The sequence below is a fragment of the Mixophyes fleayi genome, chromosome 11, assembly GCF_038048845.1.
Source record: "Mixophyes fleayi isolate aMixFle1 chromosome 11, aMixFle1.hap1, whole genome shotgun sequence".
Taxonomy (NCBI): domain Eukaryota; kingdom Metazoa; phylum Chordata; class Amphibia; order Anura; family Limnodynastidae; genus Mixophyes; species Mixophyes fleayi.
The window spans coordinates 22,057,422-22,075,709 of NC_134412.1; the positions used below are offsets into that span (position 1 = coordinate 22,057,422).

At 48.6% G+C, this 18,288-nt stretch overlaps 1 protein-coding gene across 3 annotated transcripts in view; it reads left to right on the plus strand.

Moving 5' to 3' along the window:
• Positions 1-7,851: 7,851 nt before the first annotated feature.
• FUZ (fuzzy planar cell polarity protein) overlaps positions 7,852-18,288 on the plus strand; it is a 73,442-nt gene continuing 63,005 nt past the window's right edge. For all 3 annotated transcript variants that reach the window (XM_075189558.1, XM_075189560.1, XM_075189559.1), the window contains exon 1: positions 7,852-8,009. In XM_075189558.1, the coding sequence (XP_075045659.1) occupies positions 7,923-8,009 (87 nt within the window). In that variant the 5' untranslated portion in view covers positions 7,852-7,922. The remainder of the gene's footprint in view (positions 8,010-18,288) is intronic.

Sequence of the window (18,288 nt, forward strand, 5' to 3'; positions counted from 1 at the left end):
TTTGAGAAAATATGGTAATGACATTTTCCTGTGTCTTTATTTCACTAGTTTGTCTTTAACACTTAACCCAGCTGCCTGGTTCAGCAGTCGAGGGACCTGAGATATCCCAGGTGTTTGTGTCCTTACAGGCATACAAAGCCTTCAACTTTTGTGACCCATTCCATAAACTGATACAGGACAATGAGTCTGGGCTCTCTTAGCTACAAATCGTACGCTGAGAACAGAGGGGTTTGACATAATCAAAGGGACACATTTTGATGTTTTAAGGTTTTAACCCCTTGCTGTACACAGAGCTCCTCTGAGCCATATCAAACTATTACTATAAATTAATTCACAAACCCATATTTGCTGTTTTATGACTAGTAATTAGCTTGCATATGACAGTCTCCTTGTGCCCAGTGAGTGGTGGACAATTACATTGGAAAATACTCTTTAAGGCCATGTCCAGAAGTTGTGTTTTGCCACTCCATAGACATTTTTCACACTTATACCATATGTCCATTAAACAGAAATAACTTATTTTTGCACACCCATGTGAATTTTATTGTAGTTTTGGGAAGATATAGCTACTTTTGGTAGCATGTTGAAATAAATAATCTGCCCCAATGTTGGGTCCAGGAAAGAAATTGCACTAAACCATAGTTCTACTCTTTCTTATTTTCATGTAGTATGTACAGTATAACAAGGAAACATGATGCCTGCTATGGTGGAATCCCTGCCTTCAGTACCAAAGTGTGCCAGTGGAGAGGGCGTGGCCAGTATGCAGAGGAGATTTGGAGTCTGTGTTGAACAGGAGGGTCTTGAATGACTGTCAAAGTGCTGGGGCAGTGGTGGGTTAAGATGTTCTGGGCCCTGGGCTGTATGTACGCCATTGCCCCCCACATGAGTCTCCCTACATGCCAAAGGTACATTATGCAGCCCACCAAAGACCATATTTGCCTACGTTTTAAATCTGTACTCCGGGAGATCCTGGAGTACAGGTCATGTGACAGAGGGTTGGAGGGGGCGTGACAACGTTGTTGTATCACTACAGCCCCCACTGACGTGATTAAGCCCCACCCCCACTATTCAATCCTGTGAATTCCGTCATTTTATAGGATCCGGAGGCTTGCCTACACTTCTGGGATTCCGGGAGGACTTCCCGAAGTTCAGGAGCCTCCTGGAAATGCCTGGAGAGTAGACAAGTATGCCAAAGACTGCAGGTGTGTGGTGATCCATATAATGTAAGGTTGACACAGTGGCGAAACTACCATTGGTGCGGCAGGTGCCGTGCACTGGGGTCCATGGCGATATTAGGGCCCGCTGCATGGCAGATGCAGAGGGTTGAGGGCTCCGGCTGGCTCCTCCCCACCTCCCTGCACCAGGGCCCACAGGTCGCTAGTTCCGCCTCTGCATTGACATGTAGTTTAGAGTAATGTGACCCTGCCGTACCTCTCTCCTGGATCAGATAATGCCCCTCCCACTTCCCCTTGTGAGTCATTAAGTCCCAAACCCACCATCCTGTTACATATTGCCCTCAATCCTCCTTTCCCTTATCACATATGCCCCAATCCTCCATACCCTAGCCACAACCCTCCATACCTTAATCACATATGCCCCTCACCCTCTTAACACATGATATTCAGCTTCCTTCTCAAATTGCCTAGTGGGTGAGTCAGCTTTGCCCAGGACCCAGGGTAATGGTGAAAGATTCAGTACCCAAGATACAAATAACTATACTATAATACTTGCACTGTTCCTTCTTTAAAGAAAAAGCTATTAGCGGCAATTACAAGAAACTTTCTGTGTGCTCTGACTTGCGGGTCAGTCTGTTTTAATTTTTTTTATTAACATTCCATTTTCAGTCTGTTTTGGAAATGAATTGTTTAGTTCAGTCTTTTGTTCTTTCTATTCGCTTGATCAGACAACCAATTAATATTTGAGCTGATAGTTTCAACGGAGAAGCTAAAGCAGCGATCTCATTGCACGAGCTGCAATTTCAAATAGCTAATCTGCCTTTTTAGTTTCATTACAATGTAAAGGACAAGGGAGATGGAGATCAGACACTGTTTAAGTTTCTGGAAGTGTACCCGTCGCCTGCAGATGATGGAAGCAGACATTTTTGTTCACTGAACCAATTTTTGCAAGAAGACAGCCTGTCAATTCACTGGGAACTAATGACATCACATCTCATGGCTCAGTGATGTCATTAGCTTTGTTTTACTGCTCATGTGGAGTAAAATAAATTTAAATTTTAAGTTAAACATAGACTGCACTTGCAGCCCCCGACGCCTGGAGAGCAGATTGGAGGTTGGCAAGTGTCAAAGTCGAATAATTGGATGAAAGAATATTGATTAATATTGTTTTACTGTGCGATTGCGATCAGTACGCCACGTGTCATGGCGCAATCGCACGATAAAACACGCACGCATACACTCGCACTTACACATTCACTTGTATATAGTTCATATTTATAGTAGCTCCAATCCACAGTCGTTTATGTACAGATGTTATTTGGTTTATAGTTAAATATTATAAGGTTATATGTGCACGTTAGTGAACTCTAAGGTCACGGGAAACATGTCATGTCTGGTATCATTCTAATCCCCTATTTATTCGCAGACGTCCGGTTCATTCGCTGAAAGGATCGCTCCTTGCGTATGCTAGATATGGATGATAGGGGATAAATGATTAGAATTATTTTGTCTGTGCAATGCTAATAGACCAGTTTAAATTAGTTCTTGGCTGGAACATTAGTATTCATCTTCTGGAGAGCTGACCCCCACCCTTGGAAAGTTGAACCCCACCCTCGGAGGGTGTTGTTTGAACTGACCTATGGACTGCATTACACTGGACCTTCCTGAAGCCTGGACCTATGGAAACTTGCCAAGTCACCTGTATTATATTTACTGTAACACCAAATGTATACATATATTGTTCCCTGGAATCAGCTGGCATAGACAATGGTTATTGGAAAATGATGAAATTACTTTAATACAAGTTATTTACAGTAGGGGCATGCAAACACAAGTGTAAGAAGTAGGCTCTAGATCAGTGATGGGCAACACAATACACTTCGGAGGCCACTGGGGAGCCCTCTAAACTTCAAAAGAGACGCACATTACCTTTAATCTCAGCGATGAGCAAAAACAAAACATTTAATCAAAGAAAGAGACACCTATCTGTAATCACATATCATCAGGCATTTTAGACAAGTGTTACAAGCTATAACAAAGACATTTGGTAATAAAGTGAAGACTCGGAGAGCCGCATGCAGACCTAGGGCCGCCTGTTGCCTATCACTGCTCTACATACATGTCTTAGGAGGTATATCTTTGCTGTCCTTGAAGCCCTGGTGTAAAGATACATGCCAGGGATGAACAAGTCCCTGCTAACCTGTCACTCAGCAAGTCCCTACAGTTTGGTGGGGCTTGCCTTGGTCACGCAATACTAGTAGATCAGTACTAGAGATGCTCACTGACCCCCGTGAACTGGTTTTGGTTTTGGATCTGGATTAGCTTCGTGTTTTGGTTTTGGCAAAACCGCCCTCGTGTGTTTTGGTTTTGGATCTGGATTAGCTTTGTGTTTTGGTTTTGGATCTGGATTAGCTTCGTGTTTTGGTTTTGGCAAAACCGCCCTCGTGTGTTTTGGTTCTGGTTTTGGATTTTTTTTTAAAAATCCTAAAATATGCTAAAATCACATCATTTTGATCTTTTTTTGTTCCTACATTATTATTAACCTCAATAACCTAATTTCATTTTGACCACCTCACAGGTCACAATATTATTATCATATGCTTTCGGACAAATACTGCAGCGACCTGACTGGAAGGTAAGTGACAGAGCAATGACACAAACACACGGCAGTTCCTAGCACATCTAGGACACATTGGCACACAGCAGTGGCAGAAAAGAAAAGTGGTGCAAGATGGAATTGTCCTTTGGCCCGCCCTCCCTCCCAAGATGGAATTGTCCTTTGGCCCGCCCTCCCTCCCAAGATGGAATTGTCCTTGGCACCACCCTCCCTCCCACCCACCGTTATGTTGGATCTTTAAAAGGAATCCAAAACTCGCAAGATCCGACGACGTAACGATGATGTTTTGCCTCGTTTTAAATTCCGAAAAGCGTAAAAGTACCAAGCCGGCTCGGCTCGGTACTCGGATCTGCTAAGTTCGGGTGTGTGTTCGGTTCTCGGGGAACCGATCCTGAGCATCTCTAGTTAGTACTGCTGCTAGATGCATTGCAGAAGCAAGTTCAGCGAGAAGCATTCCCCAACTATAATACCCATAGAAGGAAGTTACACAGTGCCATGTTTTGGCGATGTTACAAGCCCGCTTTCCATCGAGAGCCAATGAGAGAAGCATGGAAATTGGGAGGAAAAAAAAGAGACAGAGGGGGAAGGAGGATGAGTGGGAGACAAAGGGGAGAAAGAGGAGAGAGTGTTCAGGGGAGATCATCATCATCATCACCATTTATTTATATAGCGCCACTGATTCCGCAGCGCTGTACAGAGAACTCACTCACATCAGTCCCTGCCCCATTGGACCTTACAATTTAAATTGTAATGTTGGAGTATAAAAGAGAGCTTGGAGAGAAGCGAAATCTGGGGGTCGGTAACTGGGGAGAAAAGAGCTGAGGGAATAGAGATAACTGAGGGAGAGTAGAAAATGGGATGGGGAGGGATGCCGGCGCTTTTGGTGGCAGTGAGCTATCAAGCATGCTGGTAGAGAAGAATAGACAAGAGAAGTCTGAATTAAAGGAGGAAGGACTCAAACTGAGGAAGCTTTTTCCCCTTACTGATCAGCCTTACTGAATCGTACTGTGACAGATAGGCTGGTTAGTGCAGGGCATAATGTGTTGGTCACTGTATGGACAGACTTGCTGGGCATTGCGGGATAGAATATGTAGGCCATTATTAGTAGATGTATTGGCCATTGCTGGGTAGAATATGAGTATTCCAATGGGCTTATCATCAATGAGACAGGTTTTCGTGCACTAGAGTCTATTCACAGGAGAAAACTATGTCTCCTCATCTAGCCCAAGAGAGGGAGTCTAAGAAGGGAGCTCAGTATGTTTCCATTGGGCAGCGCTCAGTCCCTCAAATACTGACCTCCTGCTCCATGTCAGTGCGCCTCAATGGCCAAGAGTAGTGATGTAAAGGCTTATTGTGATTAGAATAGTACATGCTTAAGATGCTAATTGCCCAACCTACATGTGCTCGCGTTAGGACTAGAATGGCTGAATAAACAATCTTAGACCCATCTCAAAGGTGACAGGTCTTCTGTATGGTAGTAGAGTTGCTCAGTAGACTACACAATTTAGATCTAACTTAGGCCCAATATTTTGTCAAGCCAATTCTGGTCTTTTCCGAAGTCATTAGCAACCTAATATTGAATTAAAATAACTGACAAATAGGATATATGTACATTAACAACTGGAGTCGGAATTTCTTAATCTGTCTTTATACATGGTCGCCCACTGATCTAGGTTTTCATTTTTTACAATTTTGCCCCCTTAAATTTTTTTTTCTCATATTTTCTGGTTGTTAATTTTGATTAATTGTCCAGTACAACTTGTTTTTCTTTGTTTTTTGCTGTTGTGGAATGCAGTTCTGTCAAGGGGCAGCACGATGGCCTAGTGGTTAGCGCTTCTAGCTCACAGCACTGGGGTCATGAGTTCAATTCCCGACCATGGCCTTATCTGTGTGGAGTTTGTATGTTCTCCCTGTGTTTGCATGGGTTCCCTCTGGGTGCTTCGGTTTCCTCCCACACGCCAAAAATATACTGGTAGGTTATTTGGCTGCTAACAAATTGACCCTAGTCTAGTCTGTGTGTATGTTAGGGGATTTATACTGCAAGCCCCAATGGGGCAGGGACTGATGTTAGCGAGTTCTCTGTACAGCGCTGCGGAATTAGTGTTGCTATAATAATAATACCCAGCAACAGTCACAATTTTCCCAGGGCAGTCCTGATCCCTGGTACCCAAAGATGGCAAGGTGTATCCATTTCGGAGCATAGCCTTGAGAGATGAAGGGGTAGCTGAGAGGTTCAGGCTGTGGCCTGTGTTGATGGGGGAACAATTTTGTTTTGTTTTCAATGTTGGGAGATATGCTCTGTATCCGTGCTTATCCTGCATAAGCTAAAAATGTGCTAGAATGTTATATCCGCCAATTAGTAGAATGTTACATTAATGTGTATTAGGCAAGTGTAATTTTCAATGTCATTAAATAGCATTAAACAAACAGTGAGGACATTTGTGAAAACTGGCGTACACACAGCTGTGCACAAAAAGTGCTGTAATCCCCCTAACCAACCAGATGTTTGCTTTCATTTTTCTAAACTGTACTGGAGAAATCACAGAAATGGTTGATTGGTTGTTATAGGTAAAAGCATCTTTTGCAGTAACCTACATACATAGTAACATAGTAACATAGTTGATGAGGTTGAAAAAAGACACCAGTCCATCAAGTTCAACCTATTTTGGATCTCCTGCGATCCTACACTTATATTTGAAATTAATCCAGAGTAACGGCCGCCAATCTGTTTCAATTGTGAAAATCCCCCCAGACTCAATATTGCAGTCCTATTTTTACCCTATATCCACTACTATCCTTCATTTTAAATTAACGGTCGTATCCCTGGATACACCTTTCCGCTAAAAATTTGTCTAACCCTTTCTTAACCTGTACAGTCATTTTCATAAATGGCTATCAATGTATGCCAATTTATCTGTCCAACAACAAGATATCTCTGGAAACAGTTTTTAAATGATGACAAACACAATAAATTGTCCTATGCTGGTATAGCACCAAGAACCTTGCAGCATATCCAATGGGAAGTAAAAAAGATTCTGCCTGGTGATATAAATACATGGCTGAAAACACAAAAAATAGCTTATTTAGTGAGTGTTACAATAGGATATACATGTGAAAAATTAAAGTTGTCAATAAAGATGTAGTAATTGAAGGCTAAGTGTTTCACTTGCAAAATTCTTTTTCCATTTCAAAGCATCTGATAAGAGATAGATATAGACAGATAGATAGATCCAGAGCTGTAACTTAAAATTTTAGCGCTTGCAACGAGAAAGAAAAATGCTTTCGCCATAGCCCTCAATTTTAATCAAATGAACCTAAAATATTCATAAACTGCGCCCACCTTCTGCGCAGTTGCGGATCCAAGGGGGGGAGGAGGGGGGGGGGGGCGATCGTGGCATTCGCCCCCCTAGCAGCAGATAGCCTATCTATAAAATAGGTCCCAGCCTCCGATCAAAACGGGAGGGGGTTGGGCCAATCGCGAGCAGAGGGGTGGGCTAAACGCAGGCCAGGATAAAAAGCCCCCCCTAAACATAAAATCTAGGTCCGCCCCTGCTTCTGCGTTGCGTCCTGGGTGGTCGCCCCTATCACACAGCCATAGGGCTGTGCAAAAAGGACACACATAAGCCTACATGCACAGCCCCATGTTTCAAAGCTTTGACCTAGAAAATGTATTTTAGTATTAAGCAGCTGCACAGAAAAAAACTTCCTCTTTTTCATGTTAGCTGTGTCAATTCTTACTCTGTAAGCTTTATAAGTCAATATTTGTTGAGTAGGTCAAATACAAGAAGCAGACTAGTATCTAATTCTGTGAACATGACATAATGCGTCTATCTCCTAGTATAAATGACAACTGCTATTTATACAGAGCTGCGCTGGAACATACCACTATGGAACGTACCACTAACTGTACTAGAGCGGGTGGAGCTAGCTCCCTGGCGACCTCTAGTGGCCGTTTACCGCAAGCTCCGCCTGACACAGTCTTACGTCACTCGATGGCCACGCCACGTTCCGTAACCAAGCAACGGCTTCTTGTTGCAGGCTTCCTTTCCCGGCATGCTCTCGGCGGGCAAGATGGCTGCCGCCAGCTGTGCGGTTTTACACCAGAGAGGTGATGAGGATGCTTGAAAGAAATGGAGGAGACCTCTGCATTTCTCCTGTGCCTGACGGCTACTAGTGGAGTGCCCCTGTACTGCAGGAGCAAGGGCAGCAGTAGGCAGGTAATATACAGTGAGCTGCCTGTGTATATGACCTAACTGTCTGCCTGTAAATGTATACTATCCATAATAAAACACCAATCAATGTTATGACACCTGCAACTGGTTTGGGCAATCTATAGTTTGGTATCTGTTGTGCAACTACAAGTACCAGCATGCTGTGGTAGGGCCAATGCTTTGATGATGCAGAAGTGTAAAATGAACCATCATAGGGTTTGGCTAATTTTTAAATTAAGGTTTCAGTAACTTTCCTGTGTGCTGTGCAAGTCAGGAGCCATTTACTAAACTGCAGTAATTTGAATATGAAAAACAGTGCAAACACATGCTGTCATTGTGATGTTAAATGTTTTTTTGATGTATAAAGATGAACTCTGTTTTTTAAAAAGTTTTGCAATATATTTACTTTGTTCAGATTTTGGCTGTGGAATCTGGCATTAAGTATTCCCAATCTTACCCCAACACCACCAAATAACAGATTACATTGACTGTCATTGTCCCAGCTCTATTCAAAGACTAAGTTCTGTGAAATGTAAATGTTCAAATGCAGTGTGGAATGGCATGGCTGCAGAAATGGAAATTGAAGACTTAATTGCTGGAACTTAGCACTTCTGTAACAAAACATGATTTGGACTGTTGTTATGGGGTGGGAAGGGGTGTTCCTGCAGTATTTTTGTTATCAGACCCCTTTGTTATTGCATTCAAGATGTCTTGGCTTTGATGACCACCTCTAGATAAGAGCCTTGGTTGCTTGCTTGAAGGAGTTGTACAGTCCCTATGTTAAATGCTAATTGTTGCTTTTGACAGTGATTGTGTGTTTAGATGGAAGAGGGATGTTCTGTTCTGTAGAGATTGCTATTTGATTGGATATGAGCAGCTCCAGGCAGTGATGCATTACTATCCACAGCACATAATGCCTCCTCCCTATTTCAAAATTTTCCCAGTTGATTAATCTGAAAATTGGCTCTGCGGTGTATCTGTGCCTCCCTAGAATGGGTTCTGCGGTGTATCTGCGCCTCCCTAGAATGGGTTCTGCTGTGTATCTGTGCCTCCCTAGAATGGGTTCTGCTGTGTATCTGTGCCTCCCTAGAATGGGCCCTGCAGTGTATCTGTGCCTCCCTAGAATGGGTTCTGCGGTGTATCTGTGCCTCCCTAGAATGGGTTCTGCTGTGTATCTGTGCCTCCCTAGAATGGGTTCTGCTGTGTATCTGTGCCTCCCTAGAATGGGTTCTGCTGTGTATCTGTGCCTCCCTAGAATGGGCCCTGCAGTGTATCTGTGCCTCCCTAGAATGGGTTCTGCGGTGTATCTGTGCCTCCCTAGAATGGGTTCTGCTGTGTATCTGTGCCTCCCTAGAATGGGTTCTGCTGTGTATCTGTGCCTCCCTAGAATGGGTTCTGCTGTGTATCTGTGCCTCCCTAGAATGGGTTCTGCAGTGTATCTGTGCTTCCCTAGAATGGGTTCTGCTGTGTATCTGTGCCTCCCTAGAATGGGTTCTGCTGTGTATCTGTGCCTCCCTAGAATGGGTTCTGCGGTGTATCTGTGCCTCCCTAGAATGGGTTCTGCGGTGTATCTGTGCCTTCCTAGAATGGGTTCTGCTGTGTATCTGTGCTTCCCTAGAATGGGTTCTGCAGTGTATCTGTGCCTCCCTAGAATGGGTTCTGCTGTGTATCTGTGCCTCCCTAGAATGGGTTCTGCTGTGTATCTGTGCCTCCCTAGAATGGGTTCTGCTGTGTATCTGCGCCTCCCTAGAATGGGTTCTGCGGTGTATCTGTGCCTCCCTAGAATGGGTTCTGCTGTGTATCTGTGCCTCCCTAGAATGGGTTCTGCTGTGTATCTGCGCCTCCCTAGAATGGGTTCTGCTGTGTATCTGTGCCTCCCTAGAATGGGTTCTGCTGTGTATCTGTGCCTCCCTAGAATGGGTTCTGCTGTGTATCTGCGCCTCCCTAGAATGGGTTCTGCTGTGTATCTGCGCCTCCCTAGAATGGGTTCTGCAGTGTATCTGTGCTTCCCTAGAATGGGTTCTGCGGTGTATCTGTGCCTCCCTAGAATGGGTTCTGCGGTGTATCTGTGCCTTCCTAGAATGGGTTCTGCGGTGTATCTGTGCCTTCCTAGAATGGGTTCTGCGGTGTATCTGCGCCTCCCTAGAATGGGTTCTGCGGTGTATCTGCGCCTCCCTAGAATGGGTTCTGCTGTGTATCTGTGCCTCCCTAGAATGGGTTCTGCGGTGTATCTGTGCCTTCCTAGAATGGGTTCTGCGGTGTATCTGTGCCTCCCTAGAATGGGTTCTGCGGTGTATCTGTGCCTCCCTAGAATGGGTTCTGCTGTGTATCTGTGCCTCCCTAGAATGGGTTCTGCGGTGTATCTGTGCCTCCCTAGAATGGGTTCTGCGGTGTATCTGTGCCTCCCTAGAATGGGTTCTGCGGTGTATCTGCGCCTCCCTAGAATGGGTTCTGCTGTGTATCTGTGCCTCCCTAGAATGGGTTCTGCTGTGTATCTGTGCCTCCCTAGAATGGGCCCTGCAGTGTATCTGTGCCTCCCTAGAATGGGTTCTGCGGTGTATCTGTGCCTCCCTCGAATGGGCCCTGCGGTGTATCTGTGCCTCCCTAGAATGGGCCCTGCGGTGTATCTCTGCCTCCCTAGAATTGGCTCTGCTGTGCCTCCCTAGAATGGGTTCTGCTGTGTATCTGTGCCTCCCTAGAATGGGTTCTGCGGTGTATCTGTGCCTTCCTAGAATGGGTTCTGCGGTGTATCTGTGCCTCCCTAGAATGGGTTCTGCGGTGTATCTGTGCCTCCCTAGAATGGGCCCTGCGGTGTATCTGTGCCTCCCTAGAATTGGCTCTGCTGTGTATCTGTGCCTCCCTAGAATGGGTTCTGCGGTGTATCTGTGCCTCCCTCGAATGGGCCCTGCGGTGTATCTGTGCCTCCCTAGAATGGGCCCTGCGGTGTATCTCTGCCTCCCTCGAATTGGTTCTGCGGTGTATCTGTGCCTCTCTAGAATGGGTTCTGCGGTGTATCTGTGCCTTCCTAGAATGGGTTCTGCGGTGTATCTGTGCCTCCCTAGAATGGGTTCTGCGGTGTATCTGCGCCTCCCTAGAATGGGTTCTGCTGTGTATCTGTGCCTCCCTAGAATGGGTTCTGCGGTGTATCTGTGCCTCCCTAGAATGGGTTCTGCGGTGTATCTGTGCCTCCCTAGAATGGGTTCTGCGGTGTATCTGTGCCTCCCTCGAATGGGCCCTGCGGTGTATCTGTGCCTCCCTAGAATGGGCCCTGCGGTGTATCTCTGCCTCCCTAGAATTGGCTCTGCTGTGCCTCCCTAGAATGGGTTCTGCTGTGTATCTGTGCCTCCCTAGAATGGGTTCTGCGGTGTATCTGTGCCTTCCTAGAATGGGTTCTGCGGTGTATCTGTGCCTCCCTAGAATGGGTTCTGCGGTGTATCTGTGCCTCCCTAGAATGGGCCCTGCGGTGTATCTGTGCCTCCCTAGAATTGGCTCTGCTGTGTATCTGTGCCTCCCTAGAATGGGTTCTGCGGTGTATCTGTGCCTCCCTCGAATGGGCCCTGCGGTGTATCTGTGCCTCCCTAGAATGGGCCCTGCGGTGTATCTCTGCCTCCCTCGAATTGGTTCTGCGGTGTATCTGTGCCTCTCTAGAATGGGTTCTGCGTTGTATCTGTGCCTCCCTAGAATGGGTTCTGCGTTGTATCTGTGCCTCCCTAGAATGGGTTCTGCGTTGTATCTGTGCCTCCCTAGAATGGGCCCTGCGATGTATCTGTGCCTCCCTAGAATGCCCCTGCGGTGTATCTGTGCCTCCCTAGAATGCCCCTGCGGTGTATCTGTGCCTCCCTAGAATGGGTTCTGCGGTGTATCTGTGCCTCCCTAGAATGGGTTCTGCGTTGTATCTGTGCCTCCCTAGAATGGGCCCTGCGATGTATCTGTGCCTCCCTAGAATGCCCCTGCGGTGTATCTGTGCCTCCCTAGAATGCCCCTGCGGTGTATCTGTGCCTCCCTAGAATGCCCCTGCGGTGTATCTGTGCCTCCCTAGAATGGGTTCTGCTGTGTATCTGTGCCTCCCTAGAATTGGCTCTGCGGTGTATCTGTGCCTCCCTAGAATGGGTTCTGCGGTGTATCTGTGCCTCCCTAGAATGGGTTCTGCGGTGTATCTGTGCCTCCCTAGAATGGGTTCTGCGGTGTATCTGTGCCTCCCTAGAATGGGTTCTGCGGTGTATCTGTGCCTCTCTAGAATGGGTTCTGCGGTGTATCTGTGCCTCCCTAGAATGGGTTCTGCTGTGTATCTGTGCCTCTCTAGAATGGGTTCTGCGGTGTATCTGTGCCTCCCTAGAATGGGTTCTGCTGTGTATCTGTGCCTCTCTAGAATGGGTTCTGCGGTGTATCTGTGCCTCCCTATAATGGGTTCTGCTGTGTATCTGTGCCTCTCTAGAATGGGTTCTGCGATGTATCTGTGCCTCCCTAGAATGGGTTCTGCGGTGTATCTGTGCCTCCCTAGAATGGGTTCTGCGGTGTATCTGTGCCTCCCTAGAATGGGTTCTGCGATGTATCTGTGCCTCCCTAGAATGGGTTCTGCTGTGTATCTGTGCCTCTCTAGAATGGGTTCTGCGGTGTATCTGTGCCTCCCTAGAATGGGTTCTGCGATGTATCTGTGCCTCCCTAGAATGGGTTCTGCTGTGTATCTGTGCCTCCCTAGAATGGGTTCTGCGGTGTATCTGTGCCTCCCTAGAATGGGTTCTGCGGTGTATCTGTGCCTCTCTAGAATGGGTTCTGCGGTGTATCTGTGCCTCCCTAGAATGGGCCCTGCTGTGTATCTGTGCCTCCCTAGAATGGGTTCTGCGGTGTATCTGTGCCTCCCTAGAATGGGTTCTGCGGTGTATCTGCGCCTCCCTAGAATGGGTTCTGCGGTGTATCTGCGCCTCTCTAGAATGGGTTCTGCGGTGTATCTGTGCCTCCCTAGAATGGGTTCTGCTGTGTATCTGTGCCTCCCTAGAATGGGTTCTGCTGTGTATCTGTGCCTCCCTAGAATGGGTTCTGCGGTGTATCTGCGCCTCTCTAGAATGGGTTCTGCGGTGTATCTGTGCCTCCCTAGAATGGGTTCTGCGGTGTATCTGTGCCTCCCTAGAATGGGTTCTGCGTTGTATCTGTGCCTCCCTAGAATTGGCTCTGCGATGTATCTGTGCCTCCCTAGAATGCCCCTGCGGTGTATCTGTGCCTCCCTAGAATGGGTTCTGCGGTGTATCTGTGCCTCCCTAGAATGGGTTCTGCGGTGTATCTGTGCCTCCCTAGAATGGGTTCTGCGGTGTATCTGTGCCTCCCTAGAATGGGCCCTGCGGTGTATCTGTGCCTCCCTAGAATGGGTTCTGCTGTGTATCTGTGCCTCCCTAGAATGGGTTCTGCGGTGTATCTGTGCCTCCCTAGAATGGGTTCTGCGGTGTATCTGTGCCTCCCTAGAATGGGTTCTGCGGTGTATCTGTGCCTCCCTAGAATGGGCCCTGCGGTGTATCTGTGCCTCCCTAGAATGGGTTCTGCTGTGTATCTGTGCCTCCCTAGAATGGGTTCTGCGGTGTATCTGTGCTTCCCTAGAATGGGTTCTGCTGTGTATCTGTGCCTCCCTAGAATGGGTTCTGCGGTGTATCTGTGCCTCCCTAGAATGGGTTCTGCGGTGTATCTGTGCCTCTCTAGAATGGGTTCTGCGGTGTATCTGTGCCTCCCTAGAATGGGTTCTGCGGTGTATCTGTGCCTCCCTAGAATGGGTTCTGCGGTGTATCTGTGTCTCCCTAGAATGGGTTCTGCGGTGTATCTGTGCCTCCCTAGAATGGGTTCTGCTGTGTATCTGCGCCTCCCTAGAATGGGTTCTGCGGTGTATCTGTGCCTCCCTAGAATGGGCCCTGCGGTGTATCTGTGCCTCCCTAGAATGGGTTCTGCGGTGTATCTGTGCCTCCCTAGAATGGGCCCTGCGGTGTATCTGTGCTTCCCTAGAATGGGTTCTGCTGTGTATCTGTGCTTCCCTAGAATGGGTTCTGCTGTGTATCTGTGCCTCCCTAGAATGGGTTCTGCTGTGTATCTGTGCCTCCCTAGAATGGGCCCTGCGGTGTATCTGTGCCTCTCTAGAATGGGCCCTGCTGTGTATCTGTGCCTCCCTAGAATGGGTTCTGCGGTGTATCTGTGCCTCCCTAGAATGGGTTCTGCTGTGTATCTGTGCCTCCCTAGAATGGGCCCTGCGGTGTATCTGTGCCTCCCTAGAATGGGTTCTGCTGTGTATCTGTGCCTCCCTAGAATGGGTTCTGCGGTGTATCTGTGCCTCCCTAGAATGGGTTCTGCGGTGTATCTGTGCCTCCCTAGAATGGGTTCTGCGGTGTATCTGTGCCTCCCTAGAATGGGTTCTGCGGTGTATCTGTGCCTCCCTAGAATGGGTTCTGCTGTGTATCTGTGCCTCCCTAGAATGGGCCCTGCGGTGTATCTGTGCCTCCCTAGAATGGGTTCTGCTGTGTATCTGTGCTTCCCTAGAATGGGTTCTGCGGTGTATCTGTGCCTCCCTAGAATGGGTTCTGCGGTGTATCTGTGCCTCCCTAGAATGGGCCCTGCGGTGTATCTGTGCCTCCCTAGAATGGGTTCTGCTGTGTATCTGTGCCTCCCTAGAATGGGTTCTGCGGTGTATCTGTGCTTCCCTAGAATGGGTTCTGCTGTGTATCTGTGCCTCCCTAGAATGGGTTCTGCGGTGTATCTGTGCCTCCCTAGAATGGGTTCTGCGGTGTATCTGTGCCTCCCTAGAATGGGCCCTGCGGTGTATCTGTGCCTCTCTAGAATGGGTTCTGCGGTGTATCTGTGCCTCTCTAGAATGCGTTCTGCGGTGTATCTGTGCCTCCCTAGAATGGGTTCTGCTGTGTATCTGTGCCTCCCTAGAATGGGTTCTGCGGTGTATCTGTGCCTCCCTAGAATGGGTTCTGCGGTGTATCTGCGCCTCTCTAGAATGGGTTCTGCGGTGTATCTGTGCCTCCCTAGAATGGGTTCTGCTGTGTATCTGTGCCTCCCTAGAATGGGTTCTGCGGTGTATCTGTGCCTCCCTAGAATGGGTTCTGCGGTGTATCTGTGCCTCCCTAGAATGGGTTCTGCGATGTATCTGTGCCTCCCTAGAATGGGCCCTGCGGTGTATCTGTGCCTCCCTAGAATGGGTTCTGCGTTGTATCTGTGCCTCCCTAGAATGGGTTCTGCGGTGTATCTGTGCCTCCCTAGAATGGGTTCTGCGTTGTATCTGTGCCTCCCTAGAATTGGCTCTGCGATGTATCTGTGCCTCCCTAGAATGCCCCTGCGGTGTATCTGTGCCTCCCTAGAATGGGTTCTGCGGTGTATCTGTGCCTCCCTAGAATGGGTTCTGCGGTGTATCTGTGCCTCCCTAGAATGGGTTCTGCGGTGTATCTGTGCCTCCCTAGAATGGGCCCTGCGGTGTATCTGTGCCTCCCTAGAATGGGTTCTGCTGTGTATCTGTGCCTCCCTAGAATGGGTTCTGCTGTGTATCTGTGCCTCCCTAGAATGGGTTCTGCGGTGTATCTGTGCCTCCCTAGAATGGGTTCTGCGGTGTATCTGTGCCTCCCTAGAATGGGTTCTGCGGTGTATCTGTGCCTCCCTAGAATGGGCCCTGCGGTGTATCTGTGCCTCCCTAGAATGGGTTCTGCTGTGTATCTGTGCCTCCCTAGAATGGGTTCTGCGGTGTATCTGTGCTTCCCTAGAATGGGTTCTGCTGTGTATCTGTGCCTCCCTAGAATGGGTTCTGCGGTGTATCTGTGCCTCCCTAGAATGGGTTCTGCGGTGTATCTGTGCCTCTCTAGAATGGGTTCTGCGGTGTATCTGTGCCTCCCTAGAATGGGTTCTGCGGTGTATCTGTGCCTCCCTAGAATGGGTTCTGCGGTGTATCTGTGTCTCCCTAGAATGGGTTCTGCGGTGTATCTGTGCCTCCCTAGAATGGGTTCTGCTGTGTATCTGCGCCTCCCTAGAATGGGTTCTGCGGTGTATCTGTGCCTCCCTAGAATGGGCCCTGCGGTGTATCTGTGCCTCCCTAGAATGGGTTCTGCGGTGTATCTGTGCCTCCCTAGAATGGGCCCTGCGGTGTATCTGTGCTTCCCTAGAATGGGTTCTGCTGTGTATCTGTGCTTCCCTAGAATGGGTTCTGCTGTGTATCTGTGCCTCCCTAGAATGGGTTCTGCTGTGTATCTGTGCCTCCCTAGAATGGGCCCTGCGGTGTATCTGTGCCTCTCTAGAATGGGCCCTGCTGTGTATCTGTGCCTCCCTAGAATGGGTTCTGCGGTGTATCTGTGCCTCCCTAGAATGGGTTCTGCTGTGTATCTGTGCCTCCCTAGAATGGGCCCTGCGGTGTATCTGTGCCTCCCTAGAATGGGTTCTGCTGTGTATCTGTGCCTCCCTAGAATGGGTTCTGCGGTGTATCTGTGCCTCCCTAGAATGGGTTCTGCGGTGTATCTGTGCCTCCCTAGAATGGGTTCTGCGGTGTATCTGTGCCTCCCTAGAATGGGTTCTGCGGTGTATCTGTGCCTCCCTAGAATGGGTTCTGCTGTGTATCTGTGCTTCCCTAGAATGGGTTCTGCAGTGTATCTGTGCCTCCCTAGAATGGGTTCTGCGGTGTATCTGTGCCTCCCTAGAATGGGTTCTGCGGTGTATCTGTGCCTCCCTAGAATGGGTTCTGCTGTGTATCTGTGCCTCCATAGAATGGGTTCTGCGGTGTATCTGTGCTTCCCTAGAATGGGTTCTGCTGTGTATCTGTGCCTCCCTAGAATGGGTTCTGCGGTGTATCTGTGCCTCCCTAGAATGGGTTCTGCGGTGTATCTGTGCCTCTCTAGAATGGGTTCTGCGGTGTATCTGTGCCTCCCTAGAATGGGTTCTGCGGTGTATCTGTGCCTCCCTAGAATGGGTTCTGCGGTGTATCTGTGCCTCCCTAGAATGGGTTCTGCGGTGTATCTGTGCCTCCCTAGAATGGGTTCTGCTGTGTATCTGCGCCTCCCTAGAATGGGTTCTGCTGTGTATCTGTGCCTCCCTAGAATGGGTTCTGCGGTGTATCTGCGCCTCCCTAGAATGGGCCCTGCGGTGTATCTGTGCCTCCCTAGAATGGGTTCTGCGGTGTATCTGTGCCTCCCTAGAATGGGCCCTGCGGTGTATCTGTGCTTCCCTAGAATGGGTTCTGCTGTGTATCTGTGCCTCCCTAGAATGGGTTCTGCTGTGTATCTGTGCCTCCCTAGAATGGGCCCTGCGGTGTATCTGTGCCTCTCTAGAATGGGCCCTGCTGTGTATCTGTGCCTCCCTAGAATGGGTTCTGCGGTGTATCTGTGCCTCCCTAGAATTGGCTCTGCGGTGTATCTGTGCCTCCCTAGAATGGGTTCTGCGGTGTATCTGTGCCTCCCTAGAATGGGTTCTGCGGTGTATCTGTGCCTCCCTAGAATGGGTTCTGCTGTGTATCTGTGCCTCCCTAGAATGGGTTCTGCGGTGTATCTGTGCCTCCCTAGAATGGGTTCTGCGGTGTATCTGTGCCTCCCTAGAATGGGTTCTGCGGTGTATCTGTGCCTCCCTAGAATGTGTTCTGCGGTGTATCTGTGCCTCCCTAGAATGGGTTCTGCGGTGTATCTGTGCCTCCCTAGAATGGGTTCTGCGGTGTATCTGTGCCTCCCTAGAATGGGCCCTGCGGTGTATCTGTGCCTCCCTAGAATGGGCCCTGCGGTGTATCTGTGCCTCCCTAGAATGGGTTCTGCTGTGTATCTGTGCCTCCCTAGAATGGGTTCTGCTGTGTATCTGTGCCTCCCTAGAATGGGTTCTGCTGTGTATCTGTGCCTCCCTAGAATGGGTTCTGCGGTGTATCTGTGCCTCCCTAGAATGGGTTCTGCGGTGTATCTGTGCCTCCCTAGAATGGGTTCTGCGTTGTATCTGTGCCTCCCTAGAATGGGTTCTGCGGTGTATCTGTGCCTCCCTAGAATGGGTTCTGCGGTGTATCTGTGCCTCCCTAGAATGGGTTCTGCGATGTATCTGTGCCTCCCTAGAATGGGTTCTGCTGTGTATCTGTGCCTCTCTAGAATGGGTTCTGCGGTGTATCTGTGCCTCCCTAGAATGGGTTCTGCGATGTATCTGTGCCTCCCTAGAATGGGTTCTGCTTTGTATCTGTGCCTCCCTAGAATGGGTTCTGCGGTGTATCTGTGCCTCCCTAGAATGGGTTCTGCGGTGTATCTGTGCCTCCCTAGAATGGGTTCTGCGGTGTATCTGCGCCTCTCTAGAATGGGTTCTG